We start from the raw sequence: 21,070 nt of genomic DNA, 5'->3' as shown, positions 1-21,070 counted from the left end.
GATAAAAAATAAACGTTAGATTATTAGGTTTGTTTAATGAAGCTTCATAATAATTTTATGTGTTTTTAAAAATAATAAAAAGATTTGAGTTAGGTATGGGTCAGGAGATAAAACAAACGAGCCATTTATCCTTTTCTATGCTCTAATTAATCCAAGTGAAATCAAGTTGGATTTTTACTATTTCTGCTTTGCCGCATTCAAATCAAGCAAGAACTCAACTCAATCGAGTTCAGTGGAATGTCGGATATTCGATGACTCGTAGTTCAGCAATGAGCATTCCCCGCCTCAAGTTAGCATTGAACTATTGCCCATTGGCCTGTCTGATTACTTACACGTCTCCTCTTTTTTCTCTTAATATTCCCCGATCTCGGCTGCTTTTTTCTTCTTCTTTTTTATGGCTGTCCTAATCGAGCAAACCGCGTGATCATCTACGGAGAGTCTAGCACAGGCAATCTACCACTGATTCTTGTTTGAGATTATTCATGTACATATATTTATTTATTATTAGGTATTTTATTTAGTGTGTTATGTTGAATTTTATTTGGGTTTATTTGTTGAGTTTGATTTAATTATTAATGGATATTTTATTTAATAAATTATAAGCTTAATAATTAAATTTTTAGAATTTATTTATTATTTTTTAAATATTAGACAGTTTTGATGATCCACTCTCTCTTCTTCAGCTCTGCTTTTAAGCTTCTTCTCTTCTCTTACTTATTTTCAATTCTTGATTTGACCTGCATCAACAGCCTTCCCCTTTGTGGAAGTTTATAGGAAGTCCGAACGCTTTTACGATATTAGGAGAGGAAAAGAGGAGGATACATATTCTATGTGCTGCAGTGAGCAGCTTCTGCTCAGAAAGCAGATATTACAATTCATAGAATATTTTGCTACAGAAATTATAATTACTGAGGATTTACGGCTTCTCTTATTCTTCTTTGTATAGAAAGTGCACACACAAGACAACTGAGCAGTTTCTGGTATAAATAGGCACGGCTGAAACTCCTTATATCTTAGAGGCATCGGCTGTAACTCGACTTAAGGCCACGGCAGTCTTTGATCCAGATGGACGACCTAATTGCTTGCAAATGAAATCCCCAGCAGAGAGGAGTTTCACCAGATCCACATTGGTTCTCACGCCAAGCCCATGAAGCATGTACACAACATCTTCAGTAGCAACATTGCCTGATGCTCCTTTAGCATATGGGCATCCACCTAAACCCGCAACCGACGAGTCCACCACGCTAATCCCCATCTGTTCAAAATGCCAAAGAGAGTTGTAGAGACAGATCTGATACACGACGGCAAATAAAAACATAAAGACAAATTTTAAAGAAGTTGTGTTGGATGCAAGTATACACATCCTCGACAAATGGGGATTAGCATTTTAGTCCACTACGCTAATCCATTTTAGTCAAATGATTACTTGCACAAGCATATTTGCACATACTTAGTTAGCCAGATTAGATTATCTGTTCCATCAAGATGCAACTGTACAGTTGTCCAGTGTAAAGAGTAGGCTTCCCTAAATACAGAGCTGCCACAACAAGGTTCTGAGTAATCCAATGCTTACCTGGAGAGACACCAAAATATTGGGAAGAGATTGCCCATAAGTATCATGGAAGTGGATAGCAAGCTTCTCAACGGGAACAACAGCCATTACAGCTTCAAGCATGAGAGCAACAGTCCCTGTATCAAATAGATATGAACACAAGGACAGGAAAAAAAAAGACAACCAAACTGGGGACTTAACTCATCATCTTTTTCTTCCCGGGTGTAGAGCAAGGTAAGACAATTTTTTTTATCACAAGTTCAACAAAATTTTTGAAAAACTAAAAAACATAGTTTGAATATATTGCAATAAAAGTCACTAGGTACACTCTTAAGTGCTGCGGGAACTAAAATGAAAAAGAGGAACTAAGGAGGTTAAACTAGGATATAACAAAGTAAAAACGTTACCAGGTGTACCAACACCGATTGTATCACCAAGGGATATTTCAAAGCAACCCATGTCAAGAAGTTCTTTGGCCACATATGCTACTTTTGAAGGATGGATTGATCCTTCCTCAGGACACCCAATAACACATGATACATACCTATCAAAGTTCAAAAACAATTCATTTATTCAGAACTGGATGAAGGCTATAATATTCGATCTTTTGTTTTCCACATAAGCATTAAAATGCAAGTACCTACAGAGACAGTTATGCCAATATGCCATAAAATATGCATTAGCACTTAGGTGCACATGTATTCTGCGACATTACTAAACTGGTACAGCGCCCATTCAAATTTTAGGAAGCAATTTATTGTGCCTAGATTGGAAGATTGTGACAACTTATATGAGTTCATGATCATGAAACCTCAAACTTTTTATTGATTAGAGTATCAATCATGGTGCTAATAAAACATCCAATAAGAAACAAGAAACTACGCAGCAACCAGCATCTTATTTCCAAACACTGGTTTAAATGACTGTGGCAGAAAACAAACTAGAAACACATCCCAGTAATTGAGATTGAGAAAAGACAAAGGATAACCCTTATATATATATATATATATATATATATATTATCATGTGCACTAAAATTATCTTATCAAATTATTATGACTTCATTTTCTTTGATGAAATCGAGAGCACAATACTTAGTTGATAATGTACCAGTCAATCAGTAGTTTTCCCATCCACTCTCAATGCAGACAGTACAAATTCCTCCCAAAAAATCACAAGTAGGGCAGAGAATTCATGGAAAAGGATAGAGATGTACCCACGAACAGGAATTGAGAGCTCTTTAGCAGCACGAGTTACAGCACGATAACGAGCAAGACTTTCTTCGATGCTACAATTGATGTTTGACTTTGAAAATGACTCAGAAGCTGATGCAAAAACAGCAACTTCCTTAGCACCAGCAGCAACAGCTGCTTCAAATCCCTAGGAAAATTCACAGTACATCAGAAGATTACTCCAGGACCAATATGATATTGCCAGAACTCTTGCAGATGTACAAGGGGTACCCACTTTTAAATTAGGTGTCAGAACAGGCAACCTGGAGCCCTCTAAACCATGAACTGCTTCCATTACATCTCTTGCATCTGCTAACTATAAGCAGGCAACAAAACAAGAGGAAAAGAAGGTCAATGAATAACAGGAAGGCAAGAAGTATTCAAGTTGAAATTGAATAATAAATAAACTATAACCAGACTCAAGGAAGAGAGAGAGAGAGAGGTCATGGCTTTTGTGCTACAATCAAAGAGCATAATCACAAAAAAAAAATTATTTGTTTATTGAAGACAAAGTAGATGTTTCTAGAGGATAATGTTTGTCTTAAGACAGTCAATAAAACAACAACAGCATTGTTAAGAACCATTAATGCAGCTTTTGGCATCAAACTACAGAGCCATGAGTCTGGTACAAAAGCAAAGGTAAAGATTTCATCACCTTAAGAGAAAGATCAAAACTTGAAGAAGCTGGTTGATGCCAGCAATTCGCACAAGTATTTTCCTTTTTATACAATCTCTATGACTGCTTATACTCAACTTATTTTTTATGTAGACAAATACTCTATGCTTATTACAGATTGAACAACACCACATGAATCTACTTCAATTGCACTATAAAACATTGACAAATAAGATAAACTTGAAGTTACAATCAAAACCTAATCAAATTACCTGAGGTACCCATTTGGGCGAAACAAAACTTGTGGCCTCAACAACTGGCAACCCAGAAGATACTAGTCTATGAATCAATTCAACCTTTACATCTGTAGGCACAATATTTTTCTCATTTTGCAGTCCATCTCTTGGACCAACTTCCACAATCTTCACAAACTTTGGTATACCTTTCAAGAACTGCTTTTCCAAATAAAAGAGAAAAAAATCATGTTTCCGAGTTACAGGAAATTTAAATGGTGGACCATCAGACAAATGCAACAGCCTAAAAAAATGAACACGTGAACTTTATCATTTAAGGTCAAGATATAACAAAATTACAGTTCTGTTTCAGATATGAAATCACCTTATTTGTAATACCCCGTATGTCCTTGTCATTGGATTTGGAACTATATTGATGATCTGGAAAATAGCGTGAATCACAACTACTTCCAGACACCATATTTTTGTTGCCTGAGCTCATAGTCCTTCGATTTCCTTGGCACAGATCTCTTGTATGTCTTTTCCAAGGAAAAGTCTCTCTTGTATACTCATAATCTTCCCTGCAAACAACATTGACCTTTTTAATGAAATTATGTGAGAAAAATTACTACAAGGGTAGCTTAATAAAGTAGAAAATTCAGTTTTCTCTATTTTCAGTATCACCCAATGCAGAAAATCGAGTTTTTAGTTCTTGACATCATTGTTATAATAAAGTAGAAAACTGAGCATCGAATGGAAGCTGTCAAAGAGGCCTTATATTTTGAGAAAATGCCTAATCTAGGGGCAGGAAAAATCAGTATTGCAGCTACCCCTCTTCCTTCCAAACTCTATAATAAAACCCCCGAATTGTGTGATTATCAAAAAGCTAATCGTTCTTCCACATCCACAGGATCTTGTGCTAATACAAAGTTTAGTCATGGATTAGCACTTACTCGCAACTGTTGGATGAGCTGCAAATCCTTCCCTCAATCCAGCAATGTCCCATTCCCATATCATCAGCCCGGGGTCGGCAAGCACCAGATGAGAACCTTTGAATTCGCTCAATAGTATTCATGCTAGGCAACTTGTCAAAACCAAGCGGCTCTTCTAGACTCGACATTGCTGAAATAGATGCAAATGGAGGAGGAGCTGCAATTCAGGCACGGAACAGCTCAGTACTCTTAAATAAAACCTTATTAACTGGATAGTTAAATTTTGGAATAATCAAAGGCAGGAAGAACAGACAGGACATCACCGTTGAAATCCAACACAGCTAACACAATGTTTTAGTGATGGATTCACCAACATACAGTTATAAAATTATCTTCAGATAAGTTCGTCAAAAACCATAAAAAAGTTGTATATTGTTAATGCAATAGAAAATTCCAAACAGTCAGTTAAATTGTTCTTCTATATCGATGTGAATAATTCACGACTGCCTCAGTAAAATGCACCAGAAAAACTTCAAATTCTTGGCAAGCAATACAAATAACACTGGTTCAAAAGATTAAGCAAAGCATTCAAAACTTCAAGAAAACATCATCTTAATTAAAAGCAAACTATGCTTGATAAACCAAAATAATTCAATCAATCAAAAGCTTGAAAACAAATTGAACATCAACTCTTCCGTAAAAATCAAAACTTTCTTAGCAAGAAACCACGAACAGTTTTTATTTTCTTAAAAAAAAACAGATACCATTAAAAATTAACGTTTGCTTCTGTTTTAGTTCCTTCGGTAAGGAAAATAAACCAAAATGGAGTCAAATTGACCAAACAAGACAGAATTGAATTCCTATCAAAGCTTCAATTTTTTCTTTTGTTTACAATTCCTTTCCTCGAGTTTCTTGGAAACCAAACAGAAGGTATGCAGAACCAAACAATAAAACAGAGAAATAAGGAATGCAGACCTGAATTACAGAGAGAAATTGGAAAGGAAAAAAGCCTAGGGTTTCTGAGAAGACAGGGAAACCCTAAAATTTGGGGATTAGAAGGGATTGCAATAAGTTTTTTTTTCCCAGGAATGCAGGAAGGGTAGATAGCAGAGAAGAAGTTAAACACAACCACGTGAAGGAGTTGTTTACTAACCTTCTAGTACTCTTTCTTCGTTAACTTGTTTGGTGGGAGATAAAAAAAATAAAAATAAAATTATTTTTTTAATTAATTAAATTGATTCCCCTCTTTTTTTTCCTTTTAGGAGAGGGTGGTTGTAGGTAGCTTTTTGTTGGGTATCAGGTCTTTTTCTTCTATTTTTTGTTTTTTTGTTTTTTTTTGGCTTTCAATGGTGGAGGAGTTCACTCTAAGCAAATTCCTTTTTTTTAATTACTAATTGAATTAATTTTTTTATATACTTCTTTACCAAAAATCTAGGTTAAAAAAATTGTAGTATAAATTTAAGTTTTATTTGATTTCTCTCATAGGACATTTAACACTGTGTTTCAAAAATACTTTTGAAAAAATTTAAAAATTATTTTTGCTTTTAAATTAATATATTTTTTATGTTTTTAAATTATTTTGATATGTGATTTAAAAAATAATTTTTAAAAAATAAAAACACATTATTAACATACTTTTCTGAGTAAAAAATATTTTAAAAAATAACCACGATCATATTCTCAAATACATTCTAAGCTTAATTTAATTTTTTTAGATTTGATTTTTCCTTAATCAAACAGAGTCCTAATCTAATCTATTGTTCTGGTTAAACTTTTTTTAAGCTTGATTTGATTACAGTTAAATCAAGCCTGAATGAAGGGTTCATTTTAACCTATTCAAATAGAGCTTACATTCGATCAATTTATAGTTAGCACATATTTGTAACATTATTTTTATATTTTGAAATTATTCTTCTATAAAAAATAAAAAATTGATTTGGTGATAGTAAGTTTTTATATATCGGCAAGGCACCGTCGATGTAAAGGGCCAGGAGTTCAGATCCCTTCGTTTTGAAAGAGGTCAGAAAGCGTGATATACCTCTGTTTTGAAAGAGGTCAAAGCAACTTATTTGATAATGACCATTTTAATCCATTGACTTCCTCTTAAGCGTGTGTTTCTTATTAATACAGTTTGCTTTTAAAATAATTTTACTTTACAAATATATTAAAATAATTTATATATATATATATATAATTTTTAATATTATCACATCAAAATCACTAAAAAATACCACTAAAAAATCAATTTAATATTTTAAAGCAAAAGGCATCTAAAAATAAAAATAAAAGCAAAAAAAAAATAAAAACATTTATATCTTATATTGTATGTTATATAGTTGTTTTTTAAAGTATTTTTTATTTAAAAATATAATAAAATAATTTTTTTTTATTTTTTATTTTTTTTATATCGTAATATAATATATATATATATATATATATAAAAAAAAAATGGTTTATTATCAAGTAAAACAAAAGGCATTTATTAAAACTGTTAGGTGGAAGCAGGCAGGGCGATGTTTGGGGGGCGTTACAGCCGTAGCTTTCTCTCACAGCTGCCAGCAGCCCACCAAACCACAATTAATTTGGGCATTTAAATATTCACAGCCGGAACCAGAATTAATAGTCCCAGTGTGGACGGAGAGGTGATGACCACATTTTACACGTACACGTTGCTCGAGCTTCTAGAACTTCTAACATTCTAATACCTGTCCCCAGTCTTCGTCGTCGAGTGGCGGCCAGCTGGCATGCGAGAGGAGGAGCTTAATTTCTTTTTTAAGTGCATGAAATACATGTAAAGTTAAAAATAAATAAATAAATAAATAATTTTTTCCATGCTTATTATATATGTTTTCAAGAAGAATAGTAAATAAAATGTCAAAATATTACTTCTCTTATAAAAATATTATTCCTATGTATTTTGAGAAAAAAAATTAAAACCATACAAAATACTATTAATTATAATAGTGTTTTTTTATTATTTTTTTCTTTGATTTTTTTTAAATCAATGTTTTTATTTTTATTTTTTATGAGATTATCTTGATCTTGTAATTCGTGTCATGAGTTTTATCGAAGTTTACCTGAGTTGACTCGAGTTTTTTTTTAATTAATTTTTTTTAAAATTTTATTATTTAATATTAAGTTGATTAAAATAATTTGAGTTGTCCTTCGACCTGTCAAACTAACAAGTCATACTTATATTATTAAAATAATTATGTAGTGAACATATTAAAATAAAATTAATTCTTTTAAATAATTTTTTATCACTAGAATATCTACAAACAGAAAATATATATGTATTTATTCTATTCAAAAATCAATATTATGCTTTTCTAAATAGCATCTCTCCTCGAATGCATGTTTTAAGTGTAAAAATTACTGATAAAAAGTATAAATCGAGGAGAATAAAGAAACAAATAAAAAATATAGGTTCATGGAATAGAAAATGCCACGTTTGTGAGCAGAAATGATATGGTTGTCCTAACATTCCCACTCTTTAGAGGCTAGGGGCGGAGGAGGTTCCTATCCACGAATGCTCAAGGGCCTCGGGCAGATCTTTTTTTTTCTTTTTCTTTTAAATCTAGGGCATGAATTTCATGCGGTCGTTGAAGAATTGAACAGAAAGATTGATATCTGATAGCGAGAGGCTTGTATGGCCGATAACAAAATTGCTATGTTTCGAACTTGAGGTCTTGATCCAGTGATTGAAGGGATTTATTTTTTTTTTTGCATCCTGGGTTCAAACCTCACCATGCACGTCTGTCATCCCCGCGGTGCCTTACATGCTCACTGGGTTTACAGGATGTTCAGTAAGCCGTGGGATTAGTCGTGGTGCATACAAGCTGGCCCGGACACCCATGTAAATCAAAAAAAAATAAAATTGCTATGTTTCTACGCATAAGAAGATTGATAAAAAACGAAGAAAAGCACCCATTAATTGATGAAATTACTCGAAGATGAGAAAGATAGGGTTAACTACCAGATCCAGCCTTAAAATGGAAGGGACGATGACATGCAAAAATACAATACTCCATGAAAGTGATGATCAACTAGACTGCAAGCAAAGAGTTGATTTGTACTTCCTATAACAAGACTTTTGAGAACGTCGTCGATTCAAAATAACATTTCGGAAGCGTTTCCAAACAAGATTGCATGCGTGTTTTAAAAAAAAATTAATTTGTTTTTTTGTTAAAAATTATTATTTTTTATTTTTTTTATGGGTTAATATTAAGAATAATTTTTTTAAAAAAAAAAAAAATATTATTAACATATATATTTAATAAAAAAATATTTTAAAAAATTATCACCATTACTATAGATAAAATCATATGGTAAAATCCCTAAAAAGTAGATTTGAGGGGGGATCGAGAATGTGTTTGGTATTGAGGTTGTTATTGTGGTTGAAGTTTTAAAAAAAGTTATTTTATAAAAAATACTTTTAGTTGAAATTGGTTTGAAAAAATATATGTTTGGTTAAAACTATGGTTGAAATTGAGGTTGAACAGAAAAATAATTTAATGTGTGTCGGTTAAAAAAATGTTTTTCAAATTAAGGTTATGAAATAATTAAATATATATATATATATATTAATATTAATGATTTTTAATTTAAATATTGTAGATTTAACTACTGCTTATTACATCATGAAATAAATAATATTAATATTAAATATTTTTTTTATTATTCTATTAAACTATGTGCAATGTCATCATATATGAAATCTATCCAACAAGGACTATATTTTTTCATGGTTTTTTAAACGCGTAACAACAAAAATTGATTTTTTAATTTATGTAGTTTTATTAAATAATAAAGATTGTGATATCTTTATTATTGGAATTGCAATCAAATTCCACAAATCCCACGTTATCATGCGATATCTTTCTATTTTATGTAGTGTTATGAAATAATATTAAATACTAATTTTTTCAAGTAAAACATCTTTTTAAAAAAAAAAAAATTACAATTTCATTACATATAAAAGTCATTTGACAAGAACTACAGTTTCCATGATTTTTTGAACATGTAATAAAATTAGGTAAAATATTATCAGGAATAAAATTGAGATTACAGCACGAGTAAATTTAATTTACCTTAAACTAATTTTTTTTAAAATATTGTTCACGATTAACTGCATTGATTTTTCAGGAAAAAAAATAAACTAAACCCTCTTCCTTATTTTTTTTTTATATAAAAAAACTGCTCATTTTAGTGAACAGCGTGACAGTGTTCCTTAAAAATATCCACGTGAAGCAGAAAAATATTGCTTCTCTAAATTTGCGGCTAGACAACAAAAAATGATGGGTTCTATTAAGCAAAATCACTTTTTTTTACTTTACCAAATATTGATATATATATATATATGATTGTAGGTAAACCTTACCCACAGTCATATTACCCAACAGCCACGAGGTAGATTTGAGTTGGTGGACTTCTCATTTGATAAAATCCTTAAAAAGGTGTTCTCGTTTTGTTTTTACCATGATTATTTTTGTGAACATAATAAAATAATAGAGTTGTTACCGAGATATAAAAAGGTCAAAATCAGTGGAAAACACTCTTTTAGCCCAGTGATATTTTTGGCCCCCAGGCCCAACCTGCTTTTGGGTATCAAGCCCAACGAAAGTAGAAAAGTTAAAAGAAAATGAAAAACGAACAGCAGAGAGCAATCAAAAACCCTTTGCCATTCTCCAACCAAAAAACCCTTGTTATTATTTGGAGAAAAAAAATGAATAGAGAAGAAAAGGAAGAAGAAGAAGAAGAGATAGTTTGCCTAGACGAGTCTTTCTTCATCAATGACAAGTAAACGACTGCTACTCTCTCATTAGCTCACCCCACCTCTAAAGTTTTGTCCTGTCTCTTATACAGTGTATAATTTATTTTATGTGCAGTTACCGGTTAACCACATTCACATTCGGTTCTCAAGTTATTGAGCTCCTTTGTCTTCACTCTGCTTCAAGTGAGTTCCTTTTGCAATAAATTTGATGCAAAATAAACACAACCCACGTCTCTTTTTTCATCTGTACTGTTGCCTGATTTTATTTAATTTTTGTTTAAAATGTTTGTATGCTTGTCTGTGACCCAAAGATTTGAATTTAGTTAATATTTGTATTGAAAGACCTCATTTTTAAAGTTCAATAAGTCCATTTTACTGGTTGCAACTTGGACTGATGTTATCTGGTTGCAGTCTGCCAGTTGCTATTGGTTTTTTTCGCTAAACCCCTTAAACTAAATCATCCATCTTGAAAGAAGCGGATTAAGGACTTGCTAGTACCCGTTTTCTGTTTGATTTTATCAGTCTGTTAACGGTCAGTTGGTATTTTTAAATGGGGCCAAGATGGAAAGGAAAAGGTGCAGAAAGAAAAGATCTCGCAGATCCCATGGCAATGATAGTTTACCAGCTTCAATCTCCTCTTATTCAATCAAATGCTGGCAGGTCGCTCTCTGGATGTGTTGTGCTTCTTGCAGTCTATGCAAAAAAGACTGAACTTTTCGCTTGTGCATGTTTTGGAAGACCCCTTATTACAGCTGAGAAGGGTAATCAATGGTTTCAATTGGGTTTTGAGGAAGCATTTTAGTAGGGCTGTTGTTTAAATTGCCTCAAGATTGGTGGTGAAGATAATTGTGTAAAAAATGAGTTATTTCCTTGATTTTTGCAAGGCATACTCTCATTTTCGGATGTAAAATTGGGTTGTGAGGTCAGGATCCTGGTATGGCACAGACTTTGTCACCTATCATCACCACCATCTCTACCTGTGATTGTTTTATCAGAAGGAGATGGTGACATGAATGGGAGATTGAGGGGTGGTCTGATTTTCATTGCGCGCTGAGACTCTGTAGAAGCATTGCAAAGGCATTATTAGTTCTTATCACCAATAAAAATGGTCATGAAACTGTCTTGCCATCTTGTTGGGAGAGATGCTCCATTGAGGAATGTGCCATCACAAGATGGAGTCAACAAATAACAATCAGAAAGCTGCTGAAGATGAAAGCACAAGTCCTAAGGAGCAAGTTTTATAAGGACCCTTTGGGAGGCTAATGATTTTGCTGTTTATGGGAGAAGAATCTCTCAGCTTTGAAGGTTGTAAGAGAAAGGTCAGTAGTCTTTGCACGCCCATGAAGGATGCATGGTTCGTTACATGATTAGAGCTGGTTCCAAGAAGGAATGAATTGTGCACTCAAATCCCTCTTCAGAGTATTAGTTTGATATTGGGAAATGTTAATTACTTTTTTCTTGTCACCTTGAAATATTGACCAGTATGGGATCATCTTACATTTCAGACCAAATTTTTGCTGACTTTTGTGAAACTGCTTTATTTATCTTCAAATTTTCTATGCTTTCCTGATCACATTCATACAGCAAGTAATTCCGTATGCCATGTAGTTTTTGCATGTCAACAAACCAATTTGTTATGATTGTGCGCATATATATGCTTAGACACTGATGAATTCAAGAAATGTTCACTTTTATTTCTGCTGGGGTTTTCGTTCAAATTTCAAATGAGAAGCTCCTCAAATTTTATACTAACTATTTGCGAGGCAGCTGATTTTGATTTGACTGGGCAACTTGTATGGCCTGGTGCCCTGCTTTTGAATGATTATCTTGCAAAAAATGCTGAGATGCTTCAAGGATGTTCTATTATTGAGCTGGGCTCTGGTGTAGGTGAGTGATAAGTCTAAGCTATTTTTTCTTTCCTTTTTTTTTGAAATTCCTATTTGTGCTTCATAATTTACTGATTCTGGGAAACCAAGTTATTGCAAACAACTTGAATCTATATTCTTGTTTTAAACCAAAGTATTGCTAACAAGACAGGAGCTACGCCCCTTGATGATTTTCTAGACAAATCAAATTGAGAGAGGCTTTGCAATTAATTGATAGATTGGCCATACTGCATTTTTCTTTCTTAGGGCAATAAATCTACTTCTAGTATTCAAAGAACTGTTTTTCTATAGTCGCATCACACAAACAATCCTTTTTAGACATTCCCCTGTCTAAATTTTTGTTGTTTTCCATAATTTCTATTTTTCCCTACATTAAAAATTTTAGTTTTGAAAACCCAATTTCAGTTTCTTATCTAATTGTGATGTGATTGATTTCTCGTGAAATGCAGGAGTTACTGGAATACTTTGCAGCAGATTTTGCCCTCAACTTCTGTTAACTGACCACAATGATGAAGTGCTTAAGGCAAGGTTGCAGGATTAATATAGAATGTTAAACTATTGAAGTTTATTTTTCTGAAGTTGTATTGTGATGATTTATATTGTTGATTCATTTGCAGATCCTGAAGAAAAATATAGAGCTCTGTGCATCTTCTGAGAATCCAAATTGTTGTGCTGGTAAAAGGGAAAAACAAAAAACGCAAAATGTGGGTAGATGTTCATTTTCAGACACACTGACATCTTTCTTCTACATGCAGAGCTTGCGGCTGAGAAGTTAGAGTGGGGAAATTCTGATCATATTGATCAGATTTTACAAAGATATTCAAGGGGATTTGATCTGATTCTTGGAGCTGACATTTATATCCTTGTTGCTTTTCTCCTATCATTTTCTAGAAAAATAGCAATTAAAAAACTAGTCTGTTCAACTGTTCATGATTTAAAAAAGGATTGGATGGACATCATTTTGCCTTCAGTCAAACATCTGATTTGCATGTTAACATGGTGCTATCTCAGCCTATCTGGTATCACTATGTTGTGAATTCTCTTTTGTTATTGATGCTTAATTTGGCACGGGCAATGTGACCAGCCCTGAATTTATTAGTAGTTACTGTGGTGTGTCTACTACACATATGGAGTATGAGTATCATGGATGGTTCCTCAATGAGGCCAAATTTTTGAATGAGACAAATAATAGTAATTACCAGTGTAGCTGGTTATTTAGTTTTTTTCCCCTTCTACCATGTAATCTGCTGTGAGTTATACATTCAAAAGGAAATCCCTTGACAACATGTAAGCTTTCAGCAGTCAAGTGTTCCTTTGCTTTTTGATACGGTGGAACGTCTACTTCATGTTCGGGGAGGACAATGCAAATTCATACTGGCTTATGTATCCCGAGCTAAGTCGTAAGTATCAATTTGTGGAAATTGCTATATTTTCTGGATTTGCTTGCCTTATAAATAATATTCTTTTTATTTTTGGATTGTGTTGTGGAGAAAATACAAATAACTTGGAAGAATTTCATGCAATGAAGCATAAACCAGTGTTTCCTATATTTTCATTTGAGCAGTTACTTCGAATATGCCCAACAAGAGTCATGTTTTTATTTTGTTGTCGGCATTTTTACATTACTTCTATCTTATGTCATGGGGTTTCTTATATTGTCTGCTTCTAACTTGCTTAATGTAGCATATACCTTTCCCTAGGTTGTTCAAGAGTTACTAATTATCTTTCTATGCCAGGGCTTTTCTTTGCAATGCATATTGTTACGATCATTTTTATATGGCTGCCTTTTTGTTTATGTGCAGCATGGATTCATTGATTATGAAACAAGCTGCTGAGCATGGAATGAGGATGGTTGAGGTTACTGGGACTCGTTCTGTGGTTGGAAATCTTGAAGGAGTCATATTTGAGGTTGCCCTACAATAAAATCATCAAACGTGTTCAGTTGCGAACTTGAATATTGAGGGACAATGCAAGGCTGGGAATACTTGGTGAATCTTGTATGCACATAGCAAATGACAAAAATAATGACAATGAACTGTAAGAATCTTAAATTGAAAACCTCTTAGGCAAAGCTAGGTGTGCATGTTTCCTCTGTAATGCACTGTCTTCAGAATCAGGATTCATCCTGGATGTTTTACTTTGTTTTTGAAAGCTCACATTGAATCATACTAAAGTTAGACAGCGATGGGGAGGATGTAATTTTTACTGCTGTTTATCGAGGCTAGTAATGGTGCAGTATTCTTTGTCCCTGCTGATCATTTTGAAATTTGATTTCCATGATGCCATTGAGGGAAGATATTTCCTGGATGGATCACCTGCGATTCAGCTCTTAATTGCTACGAGGTCCAAAAATCATGCCCTTGCTTCGTATCCGTGGTTGTTTAATGTTTTCTATCCTTGATTAGAACACCAATTATAAACTCTAACTATCATGTTTGGATTTTGTGTTATAATAGAAAATAAAGACTGTCAAATTTTTCAGTGTTATAAGAGAAAATAAGGACGCTTTTCCAAATTCAATGTTCTTAGATACTTCCAACTTTTGCAGCACGTGTACGAGACCGAAATTTATGATTTTATGGTCAAAATCGAGGGAGGTCCGTAATTCGTGCATGCGGGACTCATTGACAAAGAAACCATCCAATTTTAGCATCTCTCGCCATAGAATGCCTTGCTTTTACAAAATTGCCGTCATTCCCACCAGAGACCAGAAAATGAAACACTGAGCTCTGTATCTGTGATATCGTTTCGCAATTGATAAATATCATTCAATGGAGTTCCAATATATAATTTCGCCATCAAATTCTATAAATAAAAACAGCAAAAATGCAATGAATTGCCACAGGGATCACTCATAGGGAAGAAGAATAACATGTCTTTCATTTTCAATCTTCGATTTTCCATTACTCTAAACCATAGGATGTAGGACTCAATAACGAATGGTCATTCCAGTCTTCATGAATCGTATTTATCAGTTGTCTTCCAAGAGTCTTCAAGAATCCTGTCTCTTTTATGTTTCTTCGGACTTCCTGGATTTGAGAATTTCACAGGTGAAATTCTTTAAGCTGCTTCAACCATCTGTCTTCACATCACGCAACTTGTTTAACCATTCTCTTCCATATGGTTATATGCAGCAGGGAATAAAGCTGCACCTGCTGATGGAAGTGAGTGGCCACACAATTTGCCACTTTTAAGGCAATTCATCTAAGACAGAAGATGAGTTCTTCAACTTCATGCCTTTTCCATATGCAGCAATGAGTAAAGCCTCAGCTCTTCCTGCAAAATATGAGATGGTATGAAATAAGTCCTAATTATGCAAAGGAGATCTAGCACAAGTTCATAAAAAAAAAAAGTCATTTTTCTCTGATAGTAGTAATTGAGGCTTCTTTAACAAGTAAAATGATACTAGTAACTGCATGGGGGTATGCTAGTGATATAAAAGGAAGCTTCTTTAACAAGGACCATTTTGTCGTTTTGGCACACAACAGACAACTAAAAGAGCATCGCGGGCTTGTTGGTGGAATCCATGAAATGGCAATATATTTCAGGAGACATCTACCATGATCCTTTTTCCTTTCTAGCAAGGGACTCAATGATGGAAACAATGTTGATGCGATTCTTCGGCTATCATCCTGTCAAAATCCAGCATTCACGTAAAAGAAACTATCAGACTTGACATAAAACACGAGAGCTGGTAAGAACAAGCAAGAAAAACCACATCCTTCCATATAGTGGCTGAGGCCAGAAAATAAATAAGCTTGCATTTTTTTTTTCACTTAAAAAGACAACTCCATGGTCAGGTCTGCATTATAATTTTACTCTCAAGAAATTTCCTGGAAGATTATAAGAAAAGTTCTGCATAAAATTTTGAAACCACCTTAGATAAGCTAGGAAAAGAATTACTTCAGTGTGAACTAAAAAACACTAGAACCTTGGTACACCTGCACCTTAGATAAGTTAGGAAAAGAGTTACTACAGCGTGAATTAAAAAACACACAGACCTTAGTACACCTGCCTCCAGCAAGTTCAAGATCACTCTTCCATGTCATAGATGGTACTGGAACTACAGAGAACCCTGAGGCAACTAACACCCCTATCCATAATCCATAACCAAATCCTCCACTCCACCATCCCTTCATTTAACAACAAGAAAATATTTCAGTGCTGTATCCTTCCTCATTCCTTATCATTTTCTTTTCAGGGTTATGTCAAACCAGGTAAACATTGCTAATGATGTTATCTCAGAGATGAGGTTACACTGAGCAGAACAAAGTTTTGTAAGCAGAAAGAAAGAAACAGATGTCATTTAATAAAGAATACCAAGCTCCAAACATATCTATGGAGTCATACTAACCTGTTTCCCATCTTGTGGGAATGGGGTTGATTGTTCTACATATGCAGTAGTTCCTGAAATAAGAGAAGTGTGGTTTGTCCAACTTTCTCAATGATGGAAACAAAAAATCAGTAGAAAAATGTAACTAAGACACATAAGCATCAGAACCACATATAAATAATACCAAATTTGGGTATACTGGAAAAGGAATTTTTGTAAAAAGGTTGGTTATGCTCCTACCAAAGGGAGCATGTAGAGACATTAAATGCCAACAACTACAATATCTAATTGATCTGTAGTTTTAGTCCATAAATTCAAACCGGTATTTCATGTGTAAATAATTTATGTTAATTCTTTATATTAACTCATGATTTTAATTCAAAAATTTCAGATAAAATCATGGCAACTATCATTTTATGATTTATTCATCAAGTTACTAAGGAAACACTGCCTTTAAAAGTCTCACATTCGCCCATTGTCCCACAATCAACCACATCTCACAACTTGGATTTTTCAGATCAAGTTCTGTAAGGCCCTTTCCCTTAATTTAATATTGAGGTTTCTGTATAGCAGTCAAGAGATAGGAATTGAGTCCACCTAGCCAAGGCCATTAAAATAAAAAATAATCTAACAGCTGAAAAGTGTTGTAAAACATAAAAACTCAACTCAACTAAGACTCAATCTCAAACAAATCGCAACTCAACTCAACTCAATTAGATAGACATTAATAATCTCGAACCGGTTGCAGTAGGCTATGATGTTAGAAACATGAAATGTTCATAATAACAACAACATCAAGATGATGAAAACAATTATGGAGTATTGCCTCATTGCACCAAATAACAATTCCAACAACAATTTAACATTTTTTTGCAAAAAACTAGTCACGTACCAATCGGAGCATCAAAACTACGAATCAATTGAACAATAGACTTAACATCTAATCGCTTCCGAATTCCTTTTCCAACCATTACTTTCAAGTGAGGGGAATCAAACACCTACCAAACAAACCACCAATTAACACAAGACGTTATTATTATCCAAAGAAAATGTCAAACAACCATCTCAGCTCAAATTATTATCTAAAGAAAATGTAAAACAACCGTCTCAGCCCAAATTATTATCCAAAGAGAGGGTAAAAAATCATCTCAAACCATAAACTTAGGCTATTATATGAGGCCCGCCTAAACATTATTATTATCCAAGGACAGTGTCAACAAAACTTAAGCTATTATGTGTGAGATGATTTATATTATTATCTGACATAAAGTAACTTTAAAAAATATATTCACCAAATTTCTTCAAAGCAACATTCTGTGTCAAAAACCAAAATGGGTCATCAAAGAAAAAAGGAATTACCTGAGCAGAGCAACCTGACTCGTCTATTTTCAATAGTGCCAAAGCACCGGAAACATCAGGGTCAACACCAATAACCCAATTGGAACCCACATTATTCCGGGTCAAATCATCTCCGCCCAAATTTGTAGTCTCAGTCTCGTTAGGTAAAGGAAAAGTGAGAGAGTCTAACCAATTCTGTTTAAGTTGGGCAGCATCGGCTACTTTTTCCCTAACCTTTACTCTGTTTCTTGGAAGTGTGGTCTTTTTTAGAGGAAGAGGGGTTGAAGAGTTTGTAGTGCAGAAGGGTTTTAGGGTGGATAAAAAAGGGTTCAAGGGTTTGATGACGAGTCTTGAAAAGCGCGTGTTCATGAATTTGGGTTTTAGAGATTGCAGGTTTTGTGGTCTAATCTGGAGGGTTTCCATGCGATTGAATGGTTTGAGAGCTAGAAATTTGTGGCGTAAACGGAAGAGGCAGGGAAGTTCGAATGTTAAAGGTTCATTGTTGGATCCACCTTTTTTCCAACACAGCCCTGACCTGAGCCTCCAGGCTAGGGTCTATTTGGTTCAGAGGTAGGACTGTAACTGTAGCTTTATCTGTGATGGAAGTGATGGTGAGAGACAAGATTTGTTGGCTTTTTTGTTGGTAAGAAAATTTAAAAAACAAATACCCACCTCATCCTTCATGGTGCCGCTGCGTTTTGCCTAAATTTTTTTTTTTTGTTAAAATTGAGTTCGGTTTATATTTTTTGGATTGTTTTGATGTGTTGATGTTAAAAATAATTTTTAAAAAATAAAAAAACATCATTGGCATGCTTTTCGGCACGAAAAGCTATTTGAAAAGCAATCGCTACCACACTGTCAAAAACACGCTATTGTGTTGTTTTTCATATTAATTTGAAAATTAGAAGCTTGTTGGAAAGTATAGCAAATATTTTTTATTTTTAAAAAATTACTTTTAATATTAACATATCAAATCAATAAAAAAATAATTTTTTTTTTAAAATAAATTCTCAAAATCATAATCGTTGGCATGGATACCATAATTTGGGATAGCAATCAAAGCCCTGCCGATGCTCAAAGATGGGTTGAAAAAGAAAGGGATAGAGCTAGAATTTGATTTTAATTCCAATTCCCAATAAGCAACGTATCTTGAGAAAAAAAAGAAAAAAAACATCTCTACATCTTTCAAAGTCATGAGGGGCAGTATCTACTTTAGATTTTGGAAGAGCTTTCCTTCTCCCTGAGAGAATTGTAAAATATACTAAAACACTGATCCCTGCTCCTTTTTTTTTTTTTTTTTGCTTCTGCTTCTGCTTTGCTTTTGCTTCTTTTTTTTTTTAAGCTTTTTTTTTCTTCATTTTTTTTAACTGAGCTGAATTTTATTTTTTTTACTTTATTTTTTCTTTGTTTTTTTAATGGATATTTTTTAAAAAATTTGTTTTGTTAATGTTGAATTTGTTGTATCTCGAACTTTTATAACATGTATTCCGGGCTTTAACGAGTTAACCCAAATTTTTTTTTTATGGTTTTTCTTTTTAATTAATTTTTTTGTTTAATTAATTATGGTTTAACCGGGTTTCATAGGCTAACCAAATTAATTATGGGTTAACCCGTTAATTTTTTTTACGCAATTATCAAACTTCATGACGTGAGTCTCAGGTTTGACGGGTTAACTTTTTAAGGGTTAACCCAATTAATTCAGATTTTTTTTTTTTACTCTTTTTTTCATCTTTTATTTGTTTTTTTTTTAATGGATATTTTAAAAACAAATTGTTAATGTTAAATTTTTTCTATCTCAAACTTTTATAACACGCATTCCAGGTTTAATGGGTTAACTCAATTTTTTTTCAGTTTTTCTTTTTAATTAATTTTTTTATTTTCACAGTAAAACACTGATTTCTTAGGTCTTTTTTTTTTAAGTTGTCTTAGGTTTTTTAGCTTTTTTTTAGTGTTTTTTGGGATTTTTTTTTGCTTCTTCCTTTGTCTTTTTTTTTAAACAAAATTTTTTTGTTTAATTTAGTTTATTAATGTTTAATTTTTTTTTTAGTTGTCAGATTTTTATGACACATTTATCAGATTGAACGGGTTAACTTGGTTTAACAAGTTAAAATATAATTTTGTTTTTGCTTTTTATTTGTTTTAATTAATTTTTTTCGTTTAGTTTGTTAATATTAAATTTCTTTCTATTTAGTTATTAGACTTTCATGACACATATCCCGAGTTTCACGGGTGAACCCAGTTAATTCCGGTTGACCCGTCAATTTTTTTTTTTATTATTTTCATAAATGTTTTTTTTTAAAATTTAGTTTGTTAATATTAAATTTTTTTTATTTAGTTATCAGACTTTCATAACATAGATCCTGGATTTAACGGGTTTAGCATGGTTTGACGAGGTAACCCGGATTTTTTTTCTTTTTAATTAATTAATTTTTGTTTAGTTTAGTTTGTTAATTAGTTACCAAACATTCATGACACGGATCCCAGGTTAACTTGGTTTGACAATTAACTTGAAATTTTTTTTCTTTTTTTTTTCTTTTTTAATTATTTTTTTTCATTTAGTTTAGTTTTAATGTTAAATTTCTTTATATTTAGTTTTTCTTCTTAGAGGTTTTTTTTTTTCTTTTTCTTTTCAATTAATTTTATTTAATTAATTTAGTTTATTAATATTAATTTTTTTTCTAAGTAGTTTTCGGTTGATGCCTTTAGTTTTTTTTGTTTTTTTGTTGTTTTTATGCTTTGATTGTGGACTGCACAGTGAAGTTCACAGTGAAAAGGTTGATGTCTTTTGTTTTTTTACTATTTAGTTATCAAACTTTCATTACATGAATTCTGAGTTTGACATGTTAATCTGGTTTGACGAGTTAGCCCAATTAATTATGGGTAACCCATTAATTTGTTTTTTTTTAATTATCAAACTTTCATGATGCGAATTCAAGGTTATGCCGGAGTTAACCTGGTTTGAAGGGTTAAACCCAATTAATTCATATATTTTTTTTCTTTTTTCTCATAAGTTTTTTTCTTCCTGTTGGTTTTTTTTTAACTAATCTATTTAATTATCAATACTTTTATGGCATGATCTTACAGCCAGACCCACGTCCAATGCTATTGGATCTGGTATTGTTGTCCAAATACTTTTATGCTAAGGTTAACCTAAGTTTAATGTTATTATTAATAT

General features: G+C 32.8%; 3 protein-coding genes across 5 annotated transcripts; 1 reads left to right on the top strand and 2 right to left on the bottom strand.

Moving 5' to 3' along the window:
- Positions 1-767: 767 nt before the first annotated feature.
- Positions 768-5,794, bottom strand: LOC118027601 (hydroxymethylglutaryl-CoA lyase, mitochondrial). 2 transcript variants are annotated; one of them, XM_035030994.2, is made up of 9 exons: positions 5,719-5,794; positions 4,587-4,782; positions 4,019-4,214; positions 3,673-3,852; positions 3,020-3,100; positions 2,769-2,932; positions 1,960-2,096; positions 1,574-1,689; positions 768-1,255 (listed from the first exon to the last, which is right to left on the bottom strand). In XM_035030994.2, the coding sequence occupies exons 2-9, from the start codon at positions 4,751-4,753 to the stop codon at positions 1,007-1,009; spliced, it is 1,290 nt and encodes a 429-aa protein (XP_034886885.1). In that variant the 5' UTR covers positions 4,754-4,782; positions 5,719-5,794; the 3' UTR covers positions 768-1,006. The 2 variants fall into 2 exon arrangements, with proteins under 2 accessions (XP_034886885.1, XP_034886883.1); XM_035030992.2 differs by lacking the exon at positions 5,719-5,794 and adding an exon at positions 5,541-5,712.
- Positions 5,795-10,208: 4,414 nt separating this feature from the next.
- Positions 10,209-14,471, top strand: LOC118027611 (uncharacterized). The gene is made up of 8 exons (XM_035031007.2): positions 10,209-10,364; positions 10,454-10,521; positions 12,106-12,225; positions 12,674-12,747; positions 12,842-12,899; positions 12,980-13,081; positions 13,516-13,624; positions 14,027-14,471. The coding sequence occupies exons 1-8, from the start codon at positions 10,291-10,293 to the stop codon at positions 14,145-14,147; spliced, it is 726 nt and encodes a 241-aa protein (XP_034886898.1). The 5' UTR covers positions 10,209-10,290; the 3' UTR covers positions 14,148-14,471.
- Positions 14,472-14,954: 483 nt separating this feature from the next.
- LOC118027603 (Holliday junction resolvase MOC1, chloroplastic) lies at positions 14,955-18,558 on the bottom strand. Of its 2 annotated transcripts, XM_035030997.2 has the most exons (6): positions 17,917-18,557; positions 17,450-17,555; positions 16,579-16,631; positions 16,226-16,357; positions 15,784-15,856; positions 14,955-15,500 (listed from the first exon to the last, which is right to left on the bottom strand). In XM_035030997.2, exons 1-6 carry the CDS (start codon positions 18,316-18,318, stop codon positions 15,415-15,417), a joined length of 852 nt encoding a protein of 283 aa, XP_034886888.1. In that variant the 5' UTR covers positions 18,319-18,557; the 3' UTR covers positions 14,955-15,414. The 2 variants fall into 2 exon arrangements, with proteins under 2 accessions (XP_034886888.1, XP_034886887.1); XM_035030996.2 differs by lacking the exon at positions 14,955-15,500 and having other exon boundaries at positions 15,507-15,856; positions 17,917-18,558.
- Positions 18,559-21,070: the final 2,512 nt, after the last annotated feature.

The sequence above is a fragment of the Populus alba genome, chromosome 9 (genome assembly GCF_005239225.2).
Source record: "Populus alba chromosome 9, ASM523922v2, whole genome shotgun sequence".
Taxonomy (NCBI): Eukaryota; Viridiplantae; Streptophyta; class Magnoliopsida; order Malpighiales; family Salicaceae; genus Populus; species Populus alba.
This window is presented reverse-complemented; position numbering and strand designations above follow the sequence as displayed.